The sequence below is a fragment of the Notothenia rossii genome, assembly GCF_949606895.1.
Source record: "Notothenia rossii genome assembly, chromosome: 10".
NCBI lineage: Eukaryota > Metazoa > Chordata > Actinopteri > Perciformes > Nototheniidae > Notothenia > Notothenia rossii.
In genome coordinates this window covers 53,796,716-53,820,100 of record NC_136908.1, presented here as the reverse complement: position 1 = coordinate 53,820,100, position 23,385 = coordinate 53,796,716, and the positions used below count along the sequence as shown (strand labels likewise).

Sequence of the window (23,385 nt, the reverse complement as noted above, 5' to 3'; positions counted from 1 at the left end):
GATCCTGTTTCATTTCTTTTTTTACAGGCAGTTATATTTTGTATTTATGAGTATTAAATAAGATAAAAAGGATAAAGGGAAGAAGTGTTAGGGCTGAAAACATGTCACACTAGAGGCAAAAAATACAATTATGAACCTGAAAATGAGCACAATAGAGCCCTTTAAAAAATATGAAGGCTACCAACTCACCCCAAATAAGCAATCACATTTACAAATATCAATATAAGAAGCATGCACATTCATATATTTGTAAAATCACACAGCAGTTGCTCACACACAGGCTCATTAGCGGCTAAATGTTTCCCAGACTGCAGAGCTGTCTCTGCCCAGTTTCCTTCACAGGAAACTCATATCCAATTTCACCTCATCACACACAGACAGAGGAAGAAAAATCCACAGCAGTGGATATACACTTCCATCAAAACTCCTCTCACACAGTTCTATAGCTCGCTGCAGCGATTAACGTAAAGATAAAAGCTGAGATAATTCTCACCTGGAGGGGAAATGAAGGGGGCCAGTGCGGCTCCAAACTGTTACCACCTGCTGTAAGGAAAATGTTGCTCATTCATATGGAAAGTAGTAGAGAGAGCATGTCAAAAAGACATCCGCAGGTTTGTTTAACTCTCTAAGTTTACTATACACCTTTAATAATACGCAGTATAATATTACCTAAATTCTCTTTTCTTGCTAACAACATCCTACATGCACCAGAGGGCTATTAACATCCATCCATCCATCCATCCGTTGAATCTTTGCTACCTGATTGGTTACCATACATATTTTTAAGATCTAAAAGCTTACATAAATAAAAAGGACATTGGACATGATGTCTTTGTCCTCTCTCTCTAAAAAGTACTCAGACTTCCATCTGGTTCTCATTCTTTTTTACTACACCTTCCCTCCTCCCTGTTTTCTTCTTCTCCCCTGGGCATGTGATAATCCAGCAGCAGCAGCCTTCCTCCCTCTCTGGGTCTCTCTATTCCTCCTCCCACTGTCTCCCACCTTCCTCCCTTCGTCCCTCATCCTCTCTCGATTCAGTTCTGTTAGGTGTCCTGTGAAGTATAGAGTTCTTGCTTTTCTGTCACAAGATGTCCTGGACCCGAGTCTTCGTGCTCTCCTTGCTCCCTGCCCTCCTCCTCCTCCACCTCTGTGAGTACCTGGGGTGGCGACATCAGGGACAGGATTTTTTATTTTGGATTATATATTCTCAAGGAAGATAAGCAATGTTTTGAGAATAGGTGCAGTCCTTCTTAACCAATGGATAAAACTGGTAGTCACCTATTTTGTTGCTTTTGACCTTTTAAGGCTATTTTTGAATTAAATTAAATTCCCTATTTATTTGCAAATGTCAGCTTAATAGTAGCCAGCATTTGTAATTTAAGAGGAATACGGCTCAGTGGAAATTACTTTGTAAAACGTTTGTAAAAGTTCTAAAAGTCAATTTGTTCAATACATACTGATTTTCAAATTGAATTGCATCAAAGATTGAAGTCATTTAAAAATGAAGAGATGTCCAGTAGTCCTCCAGAGGACAGCTGTGACCTCTCAGTAAACATGGAATTATTACAAAAATAGATATAGATAGGGTGGGCAGCACCATACATGAGGTTTGCATGGTCTTCTTTAACATTGGGAAAACAAATTAAAAAATGTCATAAGGCAATGCTTTTTAGATTAATCTTAATCACATGTAAAAATACTGTTGCAAATTCAAAGATTTCAAAGATTGTACATTTCTAAATCTAAGTACACACAAACACATTTAGATGCAATTTAGTGTGAAGTGCTTTAGTGTAAATGCATGAAATGAACATTTCTTCTTCTCCTCACAGTTTCCAGTGAAGTGGAAAGTGCAGCAGTCAAGGACCACTCAAAACCACCCGATCACAAAGGTGAGGTTTTTTGACCAGTTTCACAAACTTCCTTTCTACCTGACCTTCACCTTCTGACCTCTGACTTTTAGGTGCAGCACGGCAGGTTTTCATGCCCGAATCGGATGCATCCAGCTTCATCAAACGCCGCAGTCGCCGCTCAACCCGGTACTACGAGATCCAAAGTAAGCTATCTGTTTAAAAACTGTTATCGCCAGGGAAAAATACTTTGTGCTGTCTGACACCTTATTGGCAGAAAGCCATAAGGATCATGGGTAAAGAGGTCGGTCTGAATATGTTTATTTATAATTTTGAATGTATTTATATATTGTGGTATGTGTGGCTGATGTGGCCACACACAATTATATGGCATGTTTGGCCTTCCATACCGAAGACAGTATATGTGTTTATGTGATAAAAAAAAGAGTATGGTATAGTAATATAGAGTAGTACAAGGTACAACACTCACACACACACACACACACACACACCAGGCTGCAGAAGGAGTCACAGGGCAGTATGGAGCGAGCTCTCCCTCTCTCAGTTTCTCAATACAATAAGCTCATTCTTCCACTGCCAGCATCAGTACGATAGACCATTATACTTTAAACCAAATGAACAAATACACAGAATATATCAAATGTTTCTGGAGAGGAACTGACTTTCATACTCTTTCACCAAAATAACATTTAAAACAATCACTCTTTAGCCAGATAACGCCTGCAGAAGTCCAGAGTTCTTCAGTCTGTGCTTGTTATTTCATCTTGGAGCAGGCTTCTAGAGACATTTTTGGCTCAGCTCTTATTTCTTTCCCTTTTCCTTTCCACAGTCGAGCAGAGGGTAAAGATTGCTGCAAGTGAGCAGAGAAGGGAGTACAACGAGGAGCAAAGGACTGAGCAAGAGCACTACGTGGAGGAGGTGCGTGATGGTGAGACCTGGACCTACAACTACTATCCGTTTAATGCTTTCCTCTTGAATATGAGGGAACAGACATAATGCTTTAATGACAAAAAACTTTAATTAATTCCAACTTCTTGAAATAATGAAGAAAAAACAGTATGTTCACCCTTTTCACAGAGGACTACAAACATTTAACATTACAATCAATCAATCAATCAATTGATTAATTGTATTTATGTAGTCCAGAATTACAAATTACATCTTTGTCTCAGGGGGCTTTAGAATCTCTACAGCACACAACACCCTTTGTCTTTAGATCTAGATAAAAAAAACAAAATAAAAAAACAAGATAAAACTCCCCAACGAAACCAACAATCAACCAGGGAATATGAAAGAAACCGCAGGGAGAGAGACAGAGGACGGTGTTCCATCACTGGAGAAACATGAAGCATGGACTTCATGTCAGTAAACACAAGATTTACGTGCCAGTCGCCACAGGAGGGTTCACAAAATAACACATGGAGGGAAGCGAGTGTGAGGACCTCAGAGACACCAAAGTGTCCATTTGTGGTCCAGCCTAAACCGACAGTGTTCCTGCAGTCTGCTGTGATAAAGATGCAGCGACAGCTTCTAAACTTAGACTTGCTAACCACAAAGATGTGCGTTTGTTTCTGAGATACATTGTTTTGGGTCAAAGAGATGTTATAAGAAAACAAAAATTTCTCCACATGGCCATGGAGCACTTATTGGTCACATTATAAGAGCACATTCTCGCAAAACTTTTATATAGAACAAATCTGGATTGTTGGCTCTTTGTGCTGCTTTTCTTTCAATATCAGGGGAATATTTCTCATTGATTATTGATGTGTTCAATGCACTAATTTAGTACTAGTGTTAGAGTGTAGAACCCTGCTTAACCCTTGTGTTGTGTTCGAAAGCTGTTACCGTTCATGGTGTTCGCGGCTCAATCCTGTTGTAATTGTATTTTATTGTCCCAAAACACGGCAGAGGGATGGCAGACCAGGTACATGTTACGAAAAAATTATTGTTACAGTGGATGAAGGGGGTGGGCGTGTCTAAAGTCCAAGATGAATCTTGATTGGGCCAAATTTGACCCAGAGTCACCCACAACAATTCTGCTGGGTCTCCCCAAACCCGAACACCAACTTATACACTTATTTTTTTCGAGAACTTCAGACTTGACTAAAATTGTCAAAATCAGTTTTGTAGTGTTTATATAGCTGTTGTGGAGGATATCATGAAGCCTTGTTCCGATAAAAAAAACTAGAGCGTAGTTAATTTTAACTTGAAACGGGTCACAGGAGACCCGAACACAACATAAGGGTTAAATGATTATGTAAATGTGTGTGTGGTCTGCGTAGTTCTGGTAACTTATTTTGTTGCTTTCTGCAATTGGAGAAAGGGCAAGCATGAAGATGTAAAATAGAAGAGGCCGATAATGGAGCCTTGTGGAACTCCACAATATGGGCAATTACCTGTATAAAAACCTAGTTTGCTACAGTATAGGTATGATTCAAAGTTTGCTTTTATCTAACGATGCTTGATTATAACATTTGGCCATATGGTTGAGGAGTGATTACCTATAAGGAAGCCTAGTCATAAAACCGACTTCACCGATATTCAATCTCATGTAGCAGATCTGTATTCCACTGACATTTTTGTCCTTAAAAAGCTGCCTGCTGTCGCCGTAGATACTGTTCAGGGTGGTGAGAGTGAACAAATCAGTAAAGTAGTTGGCTAAAAAAACTAAACAAATAGCTCACAGACGTTACAAAGCTCCTAAGAGTAGAACTGCAAAGTCTGCTGATAATTCTCACTACGATCAAACCCTGTCATATATACAAATATTGATATTGAGACACTTCTACTTTTGTATTCACAGAGCAAAATGAGAGAACGAGGGAGACCAATGAGCAGTATCGAGAGTATCACTACGACGGCTTATCTCCTCAGTACTACTGGTTCCACTGAGAGCGCTCATACTGGCTTCACCTGTACTACAGTATACTGCTGTCCTTTGTACCAGAGTATACTGCTAATACTGTCTTCACCTGTACCGCCGTCCCATGTACCAGAGTATACTGCTAAAACTGTCATTGCCTGTACCTCAGTATACTACTATTGCCATCAACTGTACCAGAGTATACTGCTAGTATTGTCTCTACTGCAATCACAATTACAAGAGTATACTGTTAATACTGCTATCAAGTGTACCAGAGCGTACTGAAAGTACTGCTTATACTGCCATCACCTGTAGGCAGAGTACATTATTAATACTGCCATCACCTGTACCAGAGTAAACTACCAAAGTTGTGTAGGTTTTCCTACTTTCATCAACAAGATAAATAATTTCTTTACTTCTTATTTGTAACAAAATTGTTCAATATGTATCTCCATGAAAACTGTTAAATATATAATGAGCACAGTTTTTGTATTAAAGGCCACACTTTATCATATTAAATGTAGTCTCTATGCTGTGCATGCTTGTATTTACTGCATTTTTTGTACATTTAAGCAACACAATGCCCTGTCTTTATTTTTAGTCGGTTGCAGTAGCAGCAACAAAACAAACTCTTACTTTAAGTAAGAGAGTCAAAATGAGAAGTAAAGATGAGTTTCCTGATTCCAGGCCACTGATGTGTTTTTACTTAGCTTAGCACTGTCTGGTATGTGGAGTATTTAAAGGGAGGGAGGCGGTGTGGAGTAAGGGAAAAGATGAGGAGAGCTGCAGAAATCATCAGGCTGATTCCAAATTTCAGAGTGGAAATATGAAAGTGAGCCAAGTCAGAGGAGGAAAAGGAGGGAAAAAAAAAAGGAGCGATCGGATAATAAACGTAAAATAAACCATGTGTGGTGGCCCTCTGTGTTTACTATTCACAAAGCTTCCAGTAATGACATAACTCCTTACTGATAGAATTAAGAATTACTTTCGTTTTAAAGCAACCTGCATGTCATTATTCTTCCTACATTTCTCAGGTAAGCTTTCAACACTGGATGCAGGAGAGGATTGTAAATGCTGCATTTAGGTTTGCTGTATGGGGCTTGTAGAGGTCTTTGATACAACGCATCCCTTCACCTAAACACAACCAGTGATACAAGTGCTTTCCATTACGTGGGTGTATACCTTATGACAGTAATGCATTGTGTGATTTCTTAAATTTGAATGACTCTACAGCAAGAGGACCTGAAAGAAAAAGCTGTTGATTTAGATTACTGAAAGTGTTTCCTCAGACAGCAGCTCGAAACATGAGAAGAAACTATCATCACCTGCAGATGATCTTACAGGTCACAGCTGTTACCCAAATCATTACAGAAGGCTCAGTGAGCCAGCATGAACAACATGAAGAAGCAGCTCAATTCAATTCTGCTATCGTTCATGCTATTCAGTCACAAAGTGTAGAAATGGCTTCATCGTACTATGAAAAGGGGCCCCATTAGGCTTTTTGGCTCTTTCCCTGCAGGTCTCAATAAAAAAACTTGCGCTTCTGTTGGGTAGCGCTTTAACATATTGTACATAATAGGCTAAGGGTCAGAACATTACTTGGCGGTTGACCAATCACAACAGAGTTTGACAGCTAATCAGTCCGAGCAGACTGGGCTCTGGTGAAAAGTGGTGCTGCAGAAAAATGAAGACCTTTTTGAACATTAAAGCATTTAAACATGTCCCAGCAGAGGCACACAATACAAATATGAATCTGAACATTAGCAGACGTCCTCTTTAAATATGATATGGTTTCATACTTCCAGATCTGCACCCGAACCAATTACTACAGTATTCTATCTCCTGATAAGAAAACCAAGCATTTCACGTGACATGTTGCAAAGCTTTAATCAACTTATTTGACATTCAAATCTTCGTCAAGATCAAAATAAAAAGTTAAAAACATAATTCACACAAATACCAATATGATACTTAAATTAAAAAGCGATATCCTGCTGCTGTCAATTGCTGTTGAGGAACATTCCGTGCTCCTCTCCTCGAGGCTTGAGAAGCTCTCCGGCGATCTTCGGTCCCTTTTTCTCCTGCAAGAAAACATGACCAGAACATCAGTGTGTTTTTCTTTCACACAACACGAGACAATGTGAGAGTCAGAAAGAGGTTTACCTTCAGCATCCCATCACGCTCCCATTTAAACAGGCCGCAGTTACTGAAATGTTGAAACAGAGTTAGTTCTAGTGTTCATTTTGTTTCAGTGAAAGACATGACGTTGAGATTTGTACCTGCAGTGTTGGTTTGGCAGTCTGTCCAGAGCGATGGATCTCTGTCCACAGGAACATTTGAAGAACCGCTTGGTGGCATCGTGCCACCGCAGATCGTGGTTCTCCTCTACACAACGATCCGCCGGCTTGAAGTAGGTGTACTTACACTGGAAGCGAGGGAACATGGGAAGTAAATAACAGCTTCATTTCCACCATGCTTGCGTTTATGGTTAGTACACCAAGGCAGCAACATTACATAGATACGTGTTTATACATGTTTGAAGCAAATAGGTTGAAAGCCAGTACCTTTCTACAGGTAACTGCGCGACACTTCATCTCTCTGATGCCCTTCATCTTCTCCTCCATCTGCTCCTTCTTCACCAGAGGATCAAAGTAGCTCTCCTGCATCTGGTACTCCGCCTGAGAGGACACATTTCACTTTTTAATAATAATAATAATACATAATATTTATATAGCGCCTTTCACGAAACCCAAGGTCGCTTTACAAGTCGGGTAGGGGGGGGGAGTAGGGGAAAAGAGGCAGACAGGTTAGGGGGGGGGGGCAAGCAAGTAGCGGAAAAATAAACCTATCAAACTAACTATATAGTGGGGAAAGCATTGGTGAAAAGGTGCTTGTTTTATATGCAGAAATGAAGATGGATTTGCAGAAAATACCTCAAAAAGAAAAGGATCAAAACAGACACAACACTCATCACATGATATAACACGTACCGCCTGCAGCGCAGCATCATGGCGAGATTTGGCGTTGAGGATCTTTTGGAATTCGTCTGACTGGATGTACTGGAGCTGATCTCGCTTCTTTTTCTCAGCCGGTTCCTCTTCCTCATCAGCTGCACAGTAAGAACAAGCACAATTATAGACTTTATTGTTAAAAAAAAAAATGTCATTCCATTTGGCTGAATACAGGATGCTGATTGGTCTAAGTGTTATTTCTATATAGCAGATCGCTGTTAAAGACACAGGTACACTCAAATCAATAAAAAAAAAATTCAGCTTGCAGCTCATGGAACACTTTCTCATACCGAGGGGAATCTATCAATCATTATCAAATCAGATAAATAATTTGTAATCAATATTTTGTGTCAAATGATTGCTTTACTCAGCATGTAGCCGTATGAAAAGCTGGATCATGTGCACAATATGTGTAACAGAGACGTACGGTGGCTGTGTACCTTCGGCTGAGGTCTGGTTCTTCTCCAGTCTGGCGTTGATCTCGCTGCTGTTGCTCCTCTTCCTCTTCACAGCGTTAGGGTCTTCCTTTTTAAGCCCCGCCCCTTTGGCTTTCAGCTTCCTCAGAGCAGCCATCTTGGCGGCTGATAGGCTGAGAGCGCTGGGGGCGGGAGCCGGGGGCGGGCAGCCGTCAAAGAAGAGGATGTCCTCCCCCTCGGAGAAGCCTCGGCCCAGGGTCGGGACCTGGGGAGAGGCGGGGGTCCGGGGGGCCACAGAGGCTGCTTTGGGGGACATCAGTGAGGAGCCTTGGCCCAGGGTCGGGGCCTGGGGAGTGGCGGGGGTCCGGGGGGCCACAGAGGCTGCTTTGGGGGACATCAGTGAGGAGCCTCGGCCCAGGGTCGGGGCCTGGGGAGTGGCGGGGGTCCGGGGGGCCACAGAGGCTGCTTTGGGGGACGTCAGTGAGGAGGAAGAGGAGGAGGGCCCGGGGGCCAATGAGCTCTGCACCTTCTTCTGGATCTGATCGGCCCTCCGCAGGCGGCTCTGCAGAAACTCCCGCTGCTTTGCTTTCTGCTCCTTCAGCAGGGAGGAGGCTGTGATGGACTGAAGCTGAGGTGAAGATCCGTTTTTGGGGACTGAAGATAGACCACACGGTTTAAAAATTGAGCAATTTATTATTAACATTATTGATATTGACAACTTTTTAAATAAACATCGTTAAGAGATTCAAATTAGCATCTTGTGTTTGTATGATTTAGTGCTCAGATTAAAGATGGTATATCTAAACGATTTAGTTTGTCATCTCAGAGAAACATATATGATTTATTATAGTTCTTTATATTAAATGCAAATGAGTTGAGGTCTGAAATGGTTGTTAAAAATGGAGGGCGACCTTCAATAGCCAATTTATTTTGGGTAAACATTCAGACATTTTGAGGTTTTCATAAGGCACATGTACCTGATTGGTTGCCTTTTACCAAGTGCTTCTTCAGCTGCAGAGCTCCGGGTGTCGGCGTTGACAGCAGGCTCTTAAATTCAGTTGAACATCCTGAAACTTCCCCGGACTGAAGGGCTTAATAAATCAAAGACAGGAAGACATTATAAACAGCCATAAATTCAGCGTTCTCTGCTCTCGGTCATTGTCAAGATAATAACTAAAGCTTGTGCAAAGATGGCTCATTGGAGGCGGTAAACCTCAAGTCAGAGAGAGAAGTGTATGGCAGGGATTTAAATAGAGGCTGGTGCAGTGTGGGAGTCTCACCCAGCCTCTTGGCCTGATGGAGCTGCTTAGCCGAGCCTTTCACAAACAGATTGTCCAGAGTCTTCTGGGTCCCTTTGGTGCCTTTGTTCCCCGATCTGCAACACAAAGACCAGTTAAAGAATGTCAAAAGAACTGTTTTCCTGGCTTTGGAATATTCTTTCCAAGTGCAAAATGAATGTGTTGTAGAAAACAGGGTGGTAATGACCAAATATACAAAGTATTATCACTCACAAAGAGGCGGTGCAGGCGGAGGAGGACACCCCGCCGTAGTAGAAGCCGTCCTGACAGAGCCGCTCCTTCAGGCTCCCCCCCTTCCCCTTCACCTTCATCTTGTTGGGAGCTTTTCCGGAAAATGCCGACTGCAGCTCGGCCCTCTTTGAGCTCATCTGCTTATACTGGGCCCTCACGTGATACTGACAGTACTCGCACTCAAACTGAAAACAAACCGAGACGAGCGTCAGCCAATACTAACAACACAAAAAGACACTGACACACACACATAATCAATACAGCATAGTATCGCGATACTTTGCGTGGCGATATTGTATCTATACACGGACGCCAAGTATCGATATTTTATTATATAAACTATTCATATTGTATCCAAATTAAGGTTTTTGGTAACAATTGCTTATTCAATCCACTAGATCAGGGGTGCCCAATACGTCGATCGCATGGCATTGAAAAAAAACTAAGAAAAGTATTTATTTTTATTTTTCAAAGTTAGCCTTTCATCCATCCTTACTATGGCATTTGCCACTTGATTAACGTGCAGGTAAGCCAGTCTGAGTTGTATTGTGCCAGACGGGTTCATGCAGTTATGAGGGGCGGCCCTGTAGGTAGATCACTTGGGCGTGGTCATTTTAAACGTAGCTCCCAAGCTGAAAAAGTGTGGGCACCCCTGCACTAGATGGTGCTGAGCTTTTTCTTGTGCGGTCATGGCCATGGGTAAAGTCAGTGGGATTGGCAGGAAGTTAGTCAAATATATATAAATATCGCAATATATCGTATCTCAATAATTATCATATCGTAGAATCGCAATATTATCATTTCGTGGCTTAAGTATCGCAATAGTATAGTATGGTGGGGAGCCTGGTGATTCCCACCCTTAACACACACATACCAGGTTGACCATCTGAGAGCAGGGGTCTCCGTTCTTCTTCATGGCCTTGCAGGTGCCGTAGTCCTGAGCTTCCCCCAACAGCAGTAGCTTCTGAGGGTTGTCCACGGTCAGGCTCACCTGCACATGTTCAACACAAGGGTTCACTCTGTGGACTCAGCTGACAGCTAGGAATCGTTAAGGCTATGACCAATAGGGCACACTTTGTTATCTACTGTTTGTACATCCTGTCCACTGACACTCACCCCGTCATATCCTTCTTTCTGCTTCATGGGGTTCGGGTTGAGGAGTCCGATGACAGTGCCCGTCTCCGTCTTCCAGTGCTCTTTGTGGACTTCGCCGAAAAGCAGGAGAGACACGAACACTTCCAGGTTATGGAGGTCGTTCAGTTTCCAGATGCTAAAGGTTTTGCCCTGCAGAGAGAAAGCGCTCAGTCAAAATGGGACACACACACACACACACACACACACACACACACACACACACACACACACACACACACACACACACACACACACACACACACACACACACACACACACACACACACACACACACACACACACACACACACACACACACACACACACACACACACACACACACACACACACACACACACACACACACACACTATAGTGTATAAGGATCACAAACATGGTGTATGGGGATGTTGCAGCATCCTTACTTCAGTGACAAGAAATAGAAGAAAACTAATTATTCAGGATTATTGTGCCTGATGGAGCTTCTACAAAGTGTATAGAAACACACTATTTCTATTTTATTTGTATTTACTTGCACATCTTAGACATTCTCTTGCACAATTGTATCTGTTTGCTTTGACGTACGCTGCTGTTGCTTTGTGGTGTGGCCTTGTTGACCAGCACAGCAAAAGTCACCCAGTCGCTGTCCTCCAGCTTCTCCCGAGCCATTAGCTCCGGCACCTGCGACAGGCGGATCAGACGCCGGTCGGCCATCTTGCGGTCCATCTCGCTGGAGGAAACGCGCGGTCTCCTGAAAACAGAGAGCAGATGTAGCTTTAGATTTTCCACTGCTGACCTTTCCTGTGTCTTCATCACTTCAGTGTCCTCACCTGAGACGCAGTCCTGAGTATTTCTCTACAGCCACATCTTTAGAAAGAGGAAGAAGGGAAGAAGCAGCCGGGGCAGGTCTGCTCCGATTGGCCGGACTGAGGCGCTTGCTGCTGCTGCTGCTCTCTGCTGGCTGGAAGGTGCCGCCGAGCTTTATCTCCACCAGAGGGCCTCGCTCTTCTGTGAAGAAAACACACTTGTATAAAAGTAGCAGTCTTAGATTATGACAGGGCTCAATTCATCTAAGCATTCGTTTTTTTAATAAATAAATATATTTCAATTTTTGTATCAATTAATCCAACCACTTTATTCAATTCAACTAAATGTATATATATTTGTATTAATTTAATATAACCATTATTTTTTTAATAATCTTTACAAATATTTTTTCCTATCAATTCATCTAGACACTATTTTCTCCATCTACTACTTTTTTATAAATATTTGTGAGGATTTTTTATTTCCTGGTTATTAAAAAAAGAAAATCATACAAATATATCTTATTATTTAAATTAAATATTATTCAATAATCTCCCTTCAAAATAAATGAAAGAAATAAAAATGACGCTCGTTAACTGTCAACGGGGGGGGGGGCCTCGCTGCGGGGAAGCTGTGTAGCATATTATTTTCGATGACAGAGGAACAGATCGCCACTGGGCTTTCCACTAAAGACACAGCCACGCAAAAACTGCGCCATTTGTACAGCTCCTTATGGGTACTGCAATCTGTGAGGTGCGCTACACCCGTGATCGTTTCACCGTGGAGGAAAGCAGCAGAAAGTCGACTGGAGTTAAAGAGAGCGGGGCCTAGAAGTTCTCCTTCAGTGTCCGAAAATACAATTGAAATATTTTTGCACACTTATTCCTAGTGTGCCACTGGTTACGGTCCTGCATGCCACCATTGCCACGGGTTGCTGACCCCTACTAGAGGATCGAGTAACCTTTTATTAGCTTCATTTGGTTTTCAGGGGAATCAATGCTTTGATTGGGCGCAGCCATTCTCACCTGGAGATGTGCTGGCTTTGGGATGAGCTACCCTGGGTTTGCGTGTGAAGGAGTCAGCATTTTTTAGCTCGTCACAAAAGCCAGAGGACTCCTGGACCTTCTGACCTGCTGCTCTGACTGGCGTGGAGACAGGAGTTGCTGCTGTGAGGAGACAGAACACAGACATTTGTTAACACTAAAGCCATATGCAGTCGTTAGTATCTTTATCAATGAATTCTGTGCAATGTTTGGAAAACAGGATCGAGCTGGAACAACAATCACCTGCTGGTGTCTTGGTCTTCTTGGCTTGGATCGGTTTGGAGGTTATTGGTTTGGAGGTTATTGGTTTGGAGGTTATTGGTATGGAGGTTATTGGTTTGGAGGTTATTGGTTTGGAGGATATTGGTTTGGGAGCAGCTGAGCTTCCTGCAGTCTTCACCGGAGTGGAAGAAGGTGTAGAAATCTTCTGACTCGCTTCCAGCTGCTGCTGCAACCGCTGCATCTTCTCCTGCATTTGCCTCAGCTCATCTGAAGAAGCAACACATAGAATAGAATAGAATCGGAGGATGAAACCCTCTTCCAACCTCAGAGCACATTAAAACAACTGTGAACATTCATAAACACACCTCCACCCCTCAAAGACTGCAACCACTACTATTTAGAAATATTTATGGCTATTTGACATGCATCTCTTGGTTACTATAACCCTTTATGAACACACAGTTACAAATACACTACATTTATACAGTTTTGTACATTTAACGTTTTTAGACTGTAAGTGTAAATATGCACATTGAATTGTATCTCGTTGCACTGTCATCACTACTACCTCTGCTTACCACTTTTATTTAATTATTTATTTGTGTCTGTTTTTTACTGCACTGAGAGTTGCCAAATAAATGTTGTTGCACTTTGTATGATGACAATAAAGATATATTCTTAATTGTCTCACATACATGCACACAGCACACAGTGAAATGTCACCTCTGCATTTAGTCCATCCTAGTACTAGGAGCAGTGGGCAGCTATTGTACAGCGCCCGGCGAGCAATGGGACTGGGGGGGTTGTCCGGTGCCTTGCTCAAGTGCACCACGGCAGGGCCCAGGAGGTGAACTGGGACCTCTCCAAGTGGTAAACGCATACACTACATAGCACATCAACTTGAGGAGACTTCAGTGGCACAAACCTTGCAAGTCCTCCTTGGACTTGTCGAGGATGTCATTTGTTTTAGTGTCTTCTCCTTCATTTTCAATGTCATCCACATCTCCAAAGAGATCCGTCGCCACATCTTGCTTTTCCTCCTCCAAGCCATCTTTGTACTCTTCCTCCTCAGCGTCATCTCCGTCGAACAGGCCGTCCAAGTCGTCTGTCTGCTCCGGAACGCCCTGCTCTTCTTCGACCCCCTCGCTCTCAGCCAGCAGCGCGGTCAGAATGTCCAGATCGTCCTCACCTGTTCAGAGAAAGACATAAACTAAGTGTTTTCATCTGTTCATAGAGCTGGACTGTAATGTGCTTCAAATAATAAAGCTTTATTTATATAGCACTTTTCATACAGCACGTGCAGCGCAAAGTGATTTTCAAAATGGCACAAGTTAAAAATAAGATCAGATGTTAAGATGCTAATAAAGGTTAAATGACTAAAATGTAAAAAAAACAGACAGAAGTTTCTATTGAAACTGTTAAAAAAATAATATAAGATAAAAACCCTTTAAGACCTATAACATAAATATAAAACAATATAAAAGTAGGTCAATAATAAAGACCATTTAAAAAGGGGGGGGTGCTAATAAAAAGCTAATCTAAAGGCCGTCATACTTACTGTCCATTTTAGGAAAGTTGGTGATGGGGCTGATTTCAGATGATCTGGTGACAAAAAAGCAGATATATTATTGTCGAGGACGGAGTGATGGAAAAACTTTAATAACCTCAGAAAATAAACTAGATCTGGCATGCTTTCTCTTCAGAATAACAAGAATTTTAAATATAATACTTTACACTTAAGTGTTAAACAGCCTAAGATTTGACAAAGAAATGAAGGCGTTAATTCAGCATCTCTGTCCTATGAACCAAATGTCACTCATCTTGACATCGTGTTTTTTTTTTTAAAATCACTTATTGTGCAATATTTTGCGTTTAAACTTAATATTTTAAGTTTTTATGTGTCATTTCCAGTTGCTTGCAACACATTGTAAAATGAACCAATACTCTTATGCAAGCTGAAAGGAGGATACCAAAAGCTGAATCAAGGGTTTTCTACATAGATGGATTTGTCATTCAATCATTATTACACTGCATTATACTGTAAATGATAACACAATGATATATTGAGTTAATTAAAGGTTCAGTCAGTGTTGGCTGTTACCCACTGTGTGTTCAGTGACCGCATACACATTGATTGCATACACACGATATACAAATGAACAGTTTAAAAAGTGTACACTGCAGGGCATGTTTTAATGTATATTTGAGTTTCACAGCTTGTATCCCTGGGAGAGTCCAAATGAAACGATCGCCTTTTTTCTCTTTCAAATGAATCAGTCCATGTATGTGAGTGTGCTTAAAGATAATGAAACGTACCTCTGGCTCCGCTATTGTGTCCTTTTCTAGCTTTATTGCAACGTTTACAGCTACGTCCAACCTGTCAATACGTTGCTTTGTCACCAAGGAGCACTACGCGTAGTTTTGCAAAAGCAACAGGTTATTTTAGACACGATCACAAGCTAATCTAGTTTTATTGACAAGCTGCAGCCTCCTGCAGCCAGCGAGAGGGAGAAGTCGAAACTGGCGCTAAACTAAGGACCCCTCCGTGTTGTCAAAGATCCGTCAGCTGCCCAGAGATGTGCCTGAATAGAAAAGTGTATAGAGAGGCGAAGTCCCGCCCATCTACTTCCGACCCATGGGACCCCGGAAGCGGAAAATTATACATTGACGTCAATGGAGAGAGAAAAGTCATCTTTCGATCCCGTTTGAATTGTGCCACGAATGACACATATGATGTTTGTCAAATTAAAATAACATTTTGCAAGTCAAAAAAATAAAAATGTGTCGTAAAACTGTGAAGTTACAATTTTTTTTGTGTGAAACCGCTCAGTGAACTACAGGTCTCTGGTCTCGCACAATACGCGTCACCATCACAAAGATGGCTGTCACGTTAGTAAATTTCACCTGTTTCTTTCAGAATGAGGCGAAAAAGTATAAAAAGAGGTGAAAATCACTACAAGTCTGGGCATGTTGAGAGCTGTACATACACGAAAGGGAGCGGTTCTGTAAGAGCCAGCATGCGGGACCGGCTTTACAAGGTTTCAGTGAGTAATATGAGTGCAATGTTTAAGGATAATGTCAGCTAGCTAACAAGGTACACTAACGTGTTTTGTTTTAGCAACTAGTTTTCTCCTTAAGAACTTTGTGGTGTCTGTGTATGCTGTGGATAACATTAGTGTTCACAAGAACAAGATACACTCCCGTGTTTTGTTTTAGTTGCTCTTCAGATTGAAGCGGCCAGTTCTATATCGACTATATGTGTGATCTCCTTTTTACATCTCGTTGTGTCATTTGAGTTTATTTGCTGTGTGTAGATTCAAGGATTTTGGTTATCTTGTCCAGGGATGCAAACTTGTCACCTTTCGGCGAAATTCTCCGTTTTGAATCCAAAATAGGTCGTTTTTGTGATTCCTGTAGATCTGCAATAAAAATATTTTTGGGGTATGGGACCCGGATTAATGTGCGGCCGCGAGCTTTTTTTTATATATTATAATGAAGCGCGAGCTGTGTGCTCGAGTCTTCCTGCCTGTCGGCTCTGCTCATGATGTATAATAAGCATCTGCTGCTCGGCGATGATGGTCTAGCTTCAGCAGCTACATTACCTACGGTGCGTTCGTTAATATTAACTGTGCGTCCGGAGTCACTGTGGCACAGACTGGACCGCTGGTGAACAGCTGTTAGAACGGGCCGTTCAGGTGTTCACAGTAGAGCTCCCTGTCGGAGCGGCAGAGCATGATGTGCACTGAAAAGTTTTTTTTCCCCGTCGCAATATTACAGTAGGGCCTGGCTCATTTCGTGGCATCTGCAGGCAGTGGCAAGTACTTCCGGCATCTGCCACAGAGGCCGCTACTCCGTGGTATCTGTGGCAAGTATATGCCACAGATGTGGTATCTGTGGCAAGTATATGCCACAACTTGCCGTGGCAACTATATGCCACAACCATGCCACAACTTGCCGTGGCAAGTATATGCCACAACTTGCCGTGGCAAGTAAATGCCACAAGTTAAGAGAAGGTTTATGGTAGCTGCCACGCGATCTAACATTGTTGACCAGAGGTGGGAAATAGGCTAACTTGTATACTCAAGTAGCCTACTGTACTTGTGATTTAGAAATAGCCTACTTGTGCTATAAGGATAAGGACAACCAAGCGCAAAGCCTACAAGCACTGAAAAGCTGGCAAGGGGAGACGGATGAGCATGACTCAGCGTTCTGTCAAGAACTCGAACAATATAAATTGTTCGCCAGTTTCAAAACGCAATAAAAGGGTGGATAAAAAAGCATGCATTGTGTCTCGATTTTTAATATACTGTCATGATTGTCTTAACGGAATAACATGGTTTGTTTAGATTCACTGATATCAATATCTAATAAGAATAATCTTAAGCATTTAAATAAAAATGTTCAACCAGAATTAAAATATTAAATAACAAAACAGATACAATGACATTAATCTGTTTATTAACAACGAAAATAATACAAATTAAGTACATATGCCTGGATTTAAAATAACACATTTATACATGTGTACAATCAAATATAACTGTCCTTTGCCTCATTTATAAAATATAAATCTTAGCATCTCACTAGCAGTGGCAAATGCAATCAGTTACAGCTGCCCTAAGTCTGTAGCCAAGTCTAATAACACCATTGTACACGTTGCTGTGTCAATACAGATATTTATTTTTTAATTATTTGTCTTTACTAGTAACAATACACCTGGTTATCGTCAGTGCTTGAATTGGAATAAAAAAGGTGCCAGTACTCTAAATCAGCAACAAGTATTTGGCACAAAGTCATAGTATATCCTATAATGCTGGTGGGTTTGTCTCTTTACTGTATATTTTAGAAAGGCTCACTGTACTTAAACAAAATGACTCAGGGTGCATCTGAGATTAGAGGGGGTGCAGTGGTAAAGTGCTAATATTGAAGTTAGATGCATCAATCTGGTGCAATTTGAGAGCAAAATGAAGAGATATATGGATACCTCTCAACATCCATAAGGAAACAACTGTAAACAGATTTACTTTTTCTTTATGGATATAAAAGAAAGTAAAGCTTGACTCCTACTGGCTGGTTAAATGACTCCTCGTCCCTGAGGCCACTACCAGTTTTTTGTGCCATTTTGCTGGATTTATTTGTCAATAGCGTTGCTGCACAAAGTGATAGCCCTCTAGTTTAAATCTACTACCCAAAAAGAAACATATGGAGATGGGTTACTATTTAAAAAAAATTGCAAATCTATTTGGGAATAGTGGGGCCGGGCCTCAAATCCTATAGGGGGTCCGGGGGCATGCTCCCCCGGTAAGATTTTTTTTTAAATGTTGGACTTAAATGCATCAATCTGGTGAATTTTGAGGGGGAAATAAAGAGACTACACCCATATGAAACAAAAATGTATACATTCAAATAATCATAAAATCATAAGTACATGGCCATAACCAATAACATACAATATCCAATATGAAAAAACATTGAAACTTGTTTATTTATTTGTTTTTGGTTCATTTATAGTTGTGAGTGTGTCTGGGCTCCTGAATCGGCCTCTCCTGTCTCCCTCCTCTCCCCCTGCTCCTCTTTGAGGCAACAGCAAAGACTAGTTTTAGCTCTCAACAAGTTTATCTTACCTTTTTTCACCTAGTTAACATTTTGTTTGTATTATTCATGCATATTTTACGAATCACTACCCCCTCAAATGGAAATATGTGTTTACATAAATGGTGACCGAACCGTTTGAGACCCACTGAGATAACTTAAACTAAGTTAACTATCTAAAGACTCAGAGATTAATTTACCTCACCAGAGCTGTAGCTCCTTATATCCGTTAGCGCAGCTAGCTAGCATCATGCTAACAACAATACACGTAACCGGTGCGCGCGCTTTCTCGCTCGCTCGCGCCAGACATACACCAACACACACCCTCCCGAGCTTGAATGACACACAGAGACCAATCGAGAGCATTAGTATGATCTGTATGAAAGTGGCAATGTCGGCAGGCCACGTCATGTAGACAGCCAGTCACCCTCTGTGAGGCAGAGTCAGACCCACATTTGCGCTGCGTTGCGTTTACAATATATACGTATATTGCCGGCGGCTGAGTACCGGTATTTTACTGAGTACCGGCACCTTGCCGGTACTCAGTAAGAAGTGCCGGTACCACATGGGTAAAAATCAGAAGTGCCGGTACTGCGTACCGGTGAGTACCGGCCCAATTCAAGCACTGGTTATCGTAGCAAGCAGTGGAAACTCCCCTCAAGAAGCGACAATTGCCAAGGGCTTGCGTTGCAACGCTCACTTGCCAATATTTCTTTTTTTATTACAATATAGGCCTATGTTTAGCCTACTATCATAGATATAGCACGTTTGTTTATTTTAGCAAACCAAGTAGGCTATTCCAAGTAAAATTGAATATAAATGATAATTTATTATCTTTTTGAAAAATAGAGATCGCACATCAGTCCTGTGATAGTCCAGCGACATTTTACACGATAAATAAGAGTTTAAATATCAGCATTTGCCACGGAAGGCGAGTGGCAGCTACCGTAAACCTTCTCTTAACTCTTAACTTGTGGCATTTACTTGCCACGGCAAGTTGTGGCATATATAAGTTGTGGCATATACTTGCCACGGCAAGTTGTGGCATGGTTGTGGCATATACTTGCCACGGCAAGTTGTGGCATCTGTGGCATATACTTGCCACAGATACCACATCTGTGGCATATACTTGCCACAGATACCACGGAGTAGCGGCCTCCGTGGCAGATGCCGGAAGTACTTGCCACTGCCCGCAGATGCCACGAAATGCGCTTGCTGTCTCTCCAATATTATCGTTGAGCTAGCCAACTAGCATACATTGTCACTATCTGCTAACGTTAGCTTTAGCCTTCGTTTTCTAATCGTTTTTTTCATAGGCTATAAACAGCGGTGGTATAAGTATATATCTTGTAATTGATTAAAAGTAGAAGTACTCAGTTCTTGTACTTGAGTAAAAGTAGAAGTACCAGAGTGTAGGAATACTCTGTTACAGTAAAAGTCCTGCATTCCAAATGTTCCTCAAGTAAAAGTAGAAAAGTATTATTATCAAAATATAGTGAAAGTAGCGACAGTAAAAGTAGTCATTTTGCAGATTGGTCCATTTCAGAATAATATGATATGTTTTATAATGACTGATCTTTAAAGTGTTATCAAAGCTGTTAAAGGTGCAGCTAGTTTGAATGACTTTGTATACTGCAGGCAGGGTAGCTTTTGGATTTACTCCAGGTGGAACTAAAGTCTGATTTAACACTTGATTATATTTCACATCATTCATCCACATCTGTAAAGTAACTAAAGGTATTACATACATGTAGTGGAGTAAAAGTACACCATTTACCTCTGAACTGTAGTGGAGTAGAAGTACAAAGTAGCAAAACATTGAAATACTTAAGTAAAGTACAAGTATCTCAAAATTGTGCCCAAGTATAGTACTTGTTGAGTTTATGAACTTAGTTACTTTACACCAGTGGCTATAAAGATAGAAAGACTAAGCCTTGCACAGAGGCATGAAAATACATTTTCAAAATGCTCAACAGTGCTGCCAAAATTATAAACTGACTGCTACACAATTAAAATAAATGCTTTTTATATATTTCTATTAGATGTGACTCTATGGCGTTTCTGTTAATATTAACACTGCTGCTTTAGTTGTTCTGACTGCTAAAATCCTCTGTTATTCCTCATTTTAAAGCCGATATTCTGTGGGGTCAGGGGGCTCGGATCCTTGTCACCTTTTTCATACCTGATGAGTTTGCATCCCTGTTGTCAATTTGTTTGGTTATCTAGGCACAGCTGTGTGTGACTCCCTCTGGTACACTGGTATGTGTTTTCCTAATGTAGAGAGCATTGATTAATTAATAAACTACACACTGACTCTAGATCCTGACCAAATCCTTATTTTTTGATCAAATGTTTTTCAAAAAAATGTATTGTATATTATATAACAGCTGCACATCACAGACCGGAGTCTCTGCTACTGTGGACCACGAAGGAGGGGATCATCATCCCCATCCCCAAAGACCCTGCATGGCATGGAAATCTCCTCCTCCTGGAACAATTCTACACCCAGCATATGCTCCCTGTGTTGGCCAGTAGAGAGGAGGACATTTCAATAAACATACTCTTAACACCCTCGGACTCTGCGTTGTGTTTCGTATGTGTGATGGGGTGTTATGCAGAGGGGAGGAAAACAGGACACAGCAGATTGGGATTTTGGTGGAGATGCTGAGCAGTTATTTAATTGTTGCGTGTAATTATTATTATACTGCGTGCTTCTTAGTTATTCCATCTTTTGCTGTAACATGGATCTGTATGTAACTCTATATTTACTTGTTATCTACCACACTTCCTTCTACATCATACACCATCATTATACATGGTGTATATAGGATATATATTTATTTGTATACATATCTGTAAATTGTATAATTTTATTTTTCGTATTTGGGATTTCTCTTTTGTCCACTCAAATACACTTGGCCCTTTCTCTTTTCCATGTGGAATTGGCAGCTGCATATTCTGCTTTTCTCATCTGCTCCCTGTCTGCTCATCTACGATGAGAAAATTATATAATTAATTACTAATAATCATTTAAACCTGTTATTACCAATATTTCACAAATTCTTCATGTAAACTTAAGAGTACAGCTGTATGTTGAGTATGTCAACTTTGCTTGGTTCATCTTACTGGGGGGCAGCTACATGGATGTCGGTGCAGTCCACAATAATTTTGCAGCTGAAGGCAGAATGAATTTATTATTGACTCAGAATGAAGCACAACTTCATGTCATACAATACATTGACTTTATTTGTAATTGTGTAAAAAAATATGAATATTGATTAGCAAGCAGGACCTGCAGGAACAGAGAATGGTGATGGATGGAGCTGGGAAGAAAGAAGAATAAAGAAAACAGATCAACTTTATTATCGGATATTAAAAATTCAATTTCAAAACAAGTTGCCGCTCCTACAGTTTTCTAGTATGTAAAGATGATTTCACATGACCAATGCAAAATATCCCACTCAATACATGTGTGTCTCTGAGGGGTGCATTGTGCCTTTGATGTATATAAATAATATACCATAACCAAATACTATTACGTACAGTGGAAATCAGGTTGCCAGAGCAGGTCAGACCAGTGTGCATGTTCCTCAGGGTCTCAGCAGTTACAGGTGAGGTAAAGAAAATAAAAGAGAAAAAGGTCAGTAACAACACTTTAAAGTAACAACACTGAATAATTATCTCTTTTAATAATTTTCTCTCAGTAATCACTCAACTACTGTCTTTCCAACAAACAGATTGACTCACTCTCACTATCATCACAATGAAACACGTCCAGAAGAATGTCATGCAAAGCTGCCTGCCTTCCTTCCTTCGACTCTCCCTGAACTTCCTGATCTTTTAATGGTCAATGTTAACCATTTGTGCAGATAGCATTAGGTAGAAAAGATCGCTGATACTAATGTGGCGTTAGCCTACCTCCCGCCCCCTTAGCACCTGGTGGAGGGGGCGATAGGCTACTCTTCAAATGTTTCACAAAATACTTACGATCATGACTTACTGTTTAACATTTTGGTTTACTTAATGTTAAGGCTAATACAAATGACAAGGCTAAGTAATGTAATATAATGCTAACTAACATGCTCGCTACTAGCTAGGTAGCTAACTTGACTATGTTCCATGCAAAACATGTATATTACCTGATATGTTTGGTCCGACGACTCCTGGTCCTTTCATCAGAGGGGAAGCGATAGAACGAGCAAGTGGTATGATCTCTTTTGTGATTACAACCTCGTACAAAGCACACAGGCATCTTGTAAAAGTGAATTTATTGGAGCAATCTCTTATATTTATTGGAGGGAATAAATCAGTCTTCTTCTTCCTCTTTGCTTTGCGAGTCACAACCAGTCTTGGAGCATTATCGCCTATGACATCACTTACGCGACCCAGAATGCATTTGGGATTTGTAGTCTTTCTAGTTGCGTATTATTCATAGTCTTATATTTCAGCATTTTTACGACAAATTGTGACTTTTTTTTGCATGGAAATGATTGTTTAAGATTGACAAACATCATATGTGTCATTCGTGGCACAATTCAAACGGGATCAAAAGATAACTTTTCTCTCTCCATTGACTTCAATGTATAATTTTCCGCTTCCGGGGTCCCATAGAGGCTCCCGGAAGGGGAGGGACTTCGCCTCTCTATATTTATATATACTTTTTTAACGGTAAGCCGATCATGTTTTACAATGATGTACTTTGTTTTTGTTTGTTGGAAAAATTCGAAAACCGTGTTTTAAATGTATAATTACACTTACAGATTCAGAGTATATCGCTCTGCTACTGTAGAACATTCATATTTTATATTTGCTGTTTATTTTTTTATTTTATTTTAGATTTTATTATGTCTTTTATCCACCTTTTAAATATTTGTATTGGACACACTGCTGCTCCTGT

At 40.9% G+C, this 23,385-nt stretch overlaps 2 protein-coding genes and 1 long non-coding RNA gene across 4 annotated transcripts; 1 reads left to right on the top strand and 2 right to left on the bottom strand.

Moving 5' to 3' along the window:
• Positions 1-991: 991 nt before the first annotated feature.
• On the top strand, positions 992-5,271 carry ucmaa (upper zone of growth plate and cartilage matrix associated a). Its single transcript, XM_079656074.1, has 5 exons — positions 992-1,149; positions 1,833-1,892; positions 1,964-2,056; positions 2,701-2,799; positions 4,675-5,271. The coding sequence occupies exons 1-5, from the start codon at positions 1,089-1,091 to the stop codon at positions 4,761-4,763; spliced, it is 402 nt and encodes a 133-aa protein (XP_079512200.1). The 5' UTR covers positions 992-1,088; the 3' UTR covers positions 4,764-5,271.
• Positions 5,272-6,605: 1,334 nt separating this feature from the next.
• On the bottom strand, positions 6,606-15,420 carry mcm10 (minichromosome maintenance 10 replication initiation factor). 2 transcript variants are annotated; one of them, XM_079656043.1, is made up of 18 exons: positions 15,213-15,420; positions 14,455-14,498; positions 13,822-14,085; positions 12,918-13,163; positions 12,657-12,797; positions 11,655-11,832; positions 11,410-11,575; positions 10,807-10,974; positions 10,565-10,681; positions 9,673-9,875; positions 9,442-9,536; positions 9,139-9,252; positions 8,186-8,815; positions 7,725-7,843; positions 7,299-7,412; positions 7,014-7,159; positions 6,898-6,940; positions 6,606-6,815 (listed from the first exon to the last, which is right to left on the bottom strand). In XM_079656043.1, the coding sequence occupies exons 2-18, from the start codon at positions 14,459-14,461 to the stop codon at positions 6,735-6,737; spliced, it is 2,832 nt and encodes a 943-aa protein (XP_079512169.1). In that variant the 5' UTR covers positions 14,462-14,498; positions 15,213-15,420; the 3' UTR covers positions 6,606-6,734. The 2 variants fall into 2 exon arrangements, with proteins under 2 accessions (XP_079512169.1, XP_079512170.1); XM_079656044.1 differs by having other exon boundaries at positions 12,657-12,794.
• A 6,291-nt stretch (positions 15,421-21,711) lies between these two features.
• LOC307023065 lies at positions 21,712-23,121 on the bottom strand. Its single transcript, XR_013803584.1, has 2 exons — positions 22,032-23,121; positions 21,712-21,811 (listed from the first exon to the last, which is right to left on the bottom strand). It is a non-coding gene; the product is annotated as an uncharacterized lncRNA (long non-coding RNA).
• Between the last annotated feature and the right edge of the window lie 264 nt (positions 23,122-23,385).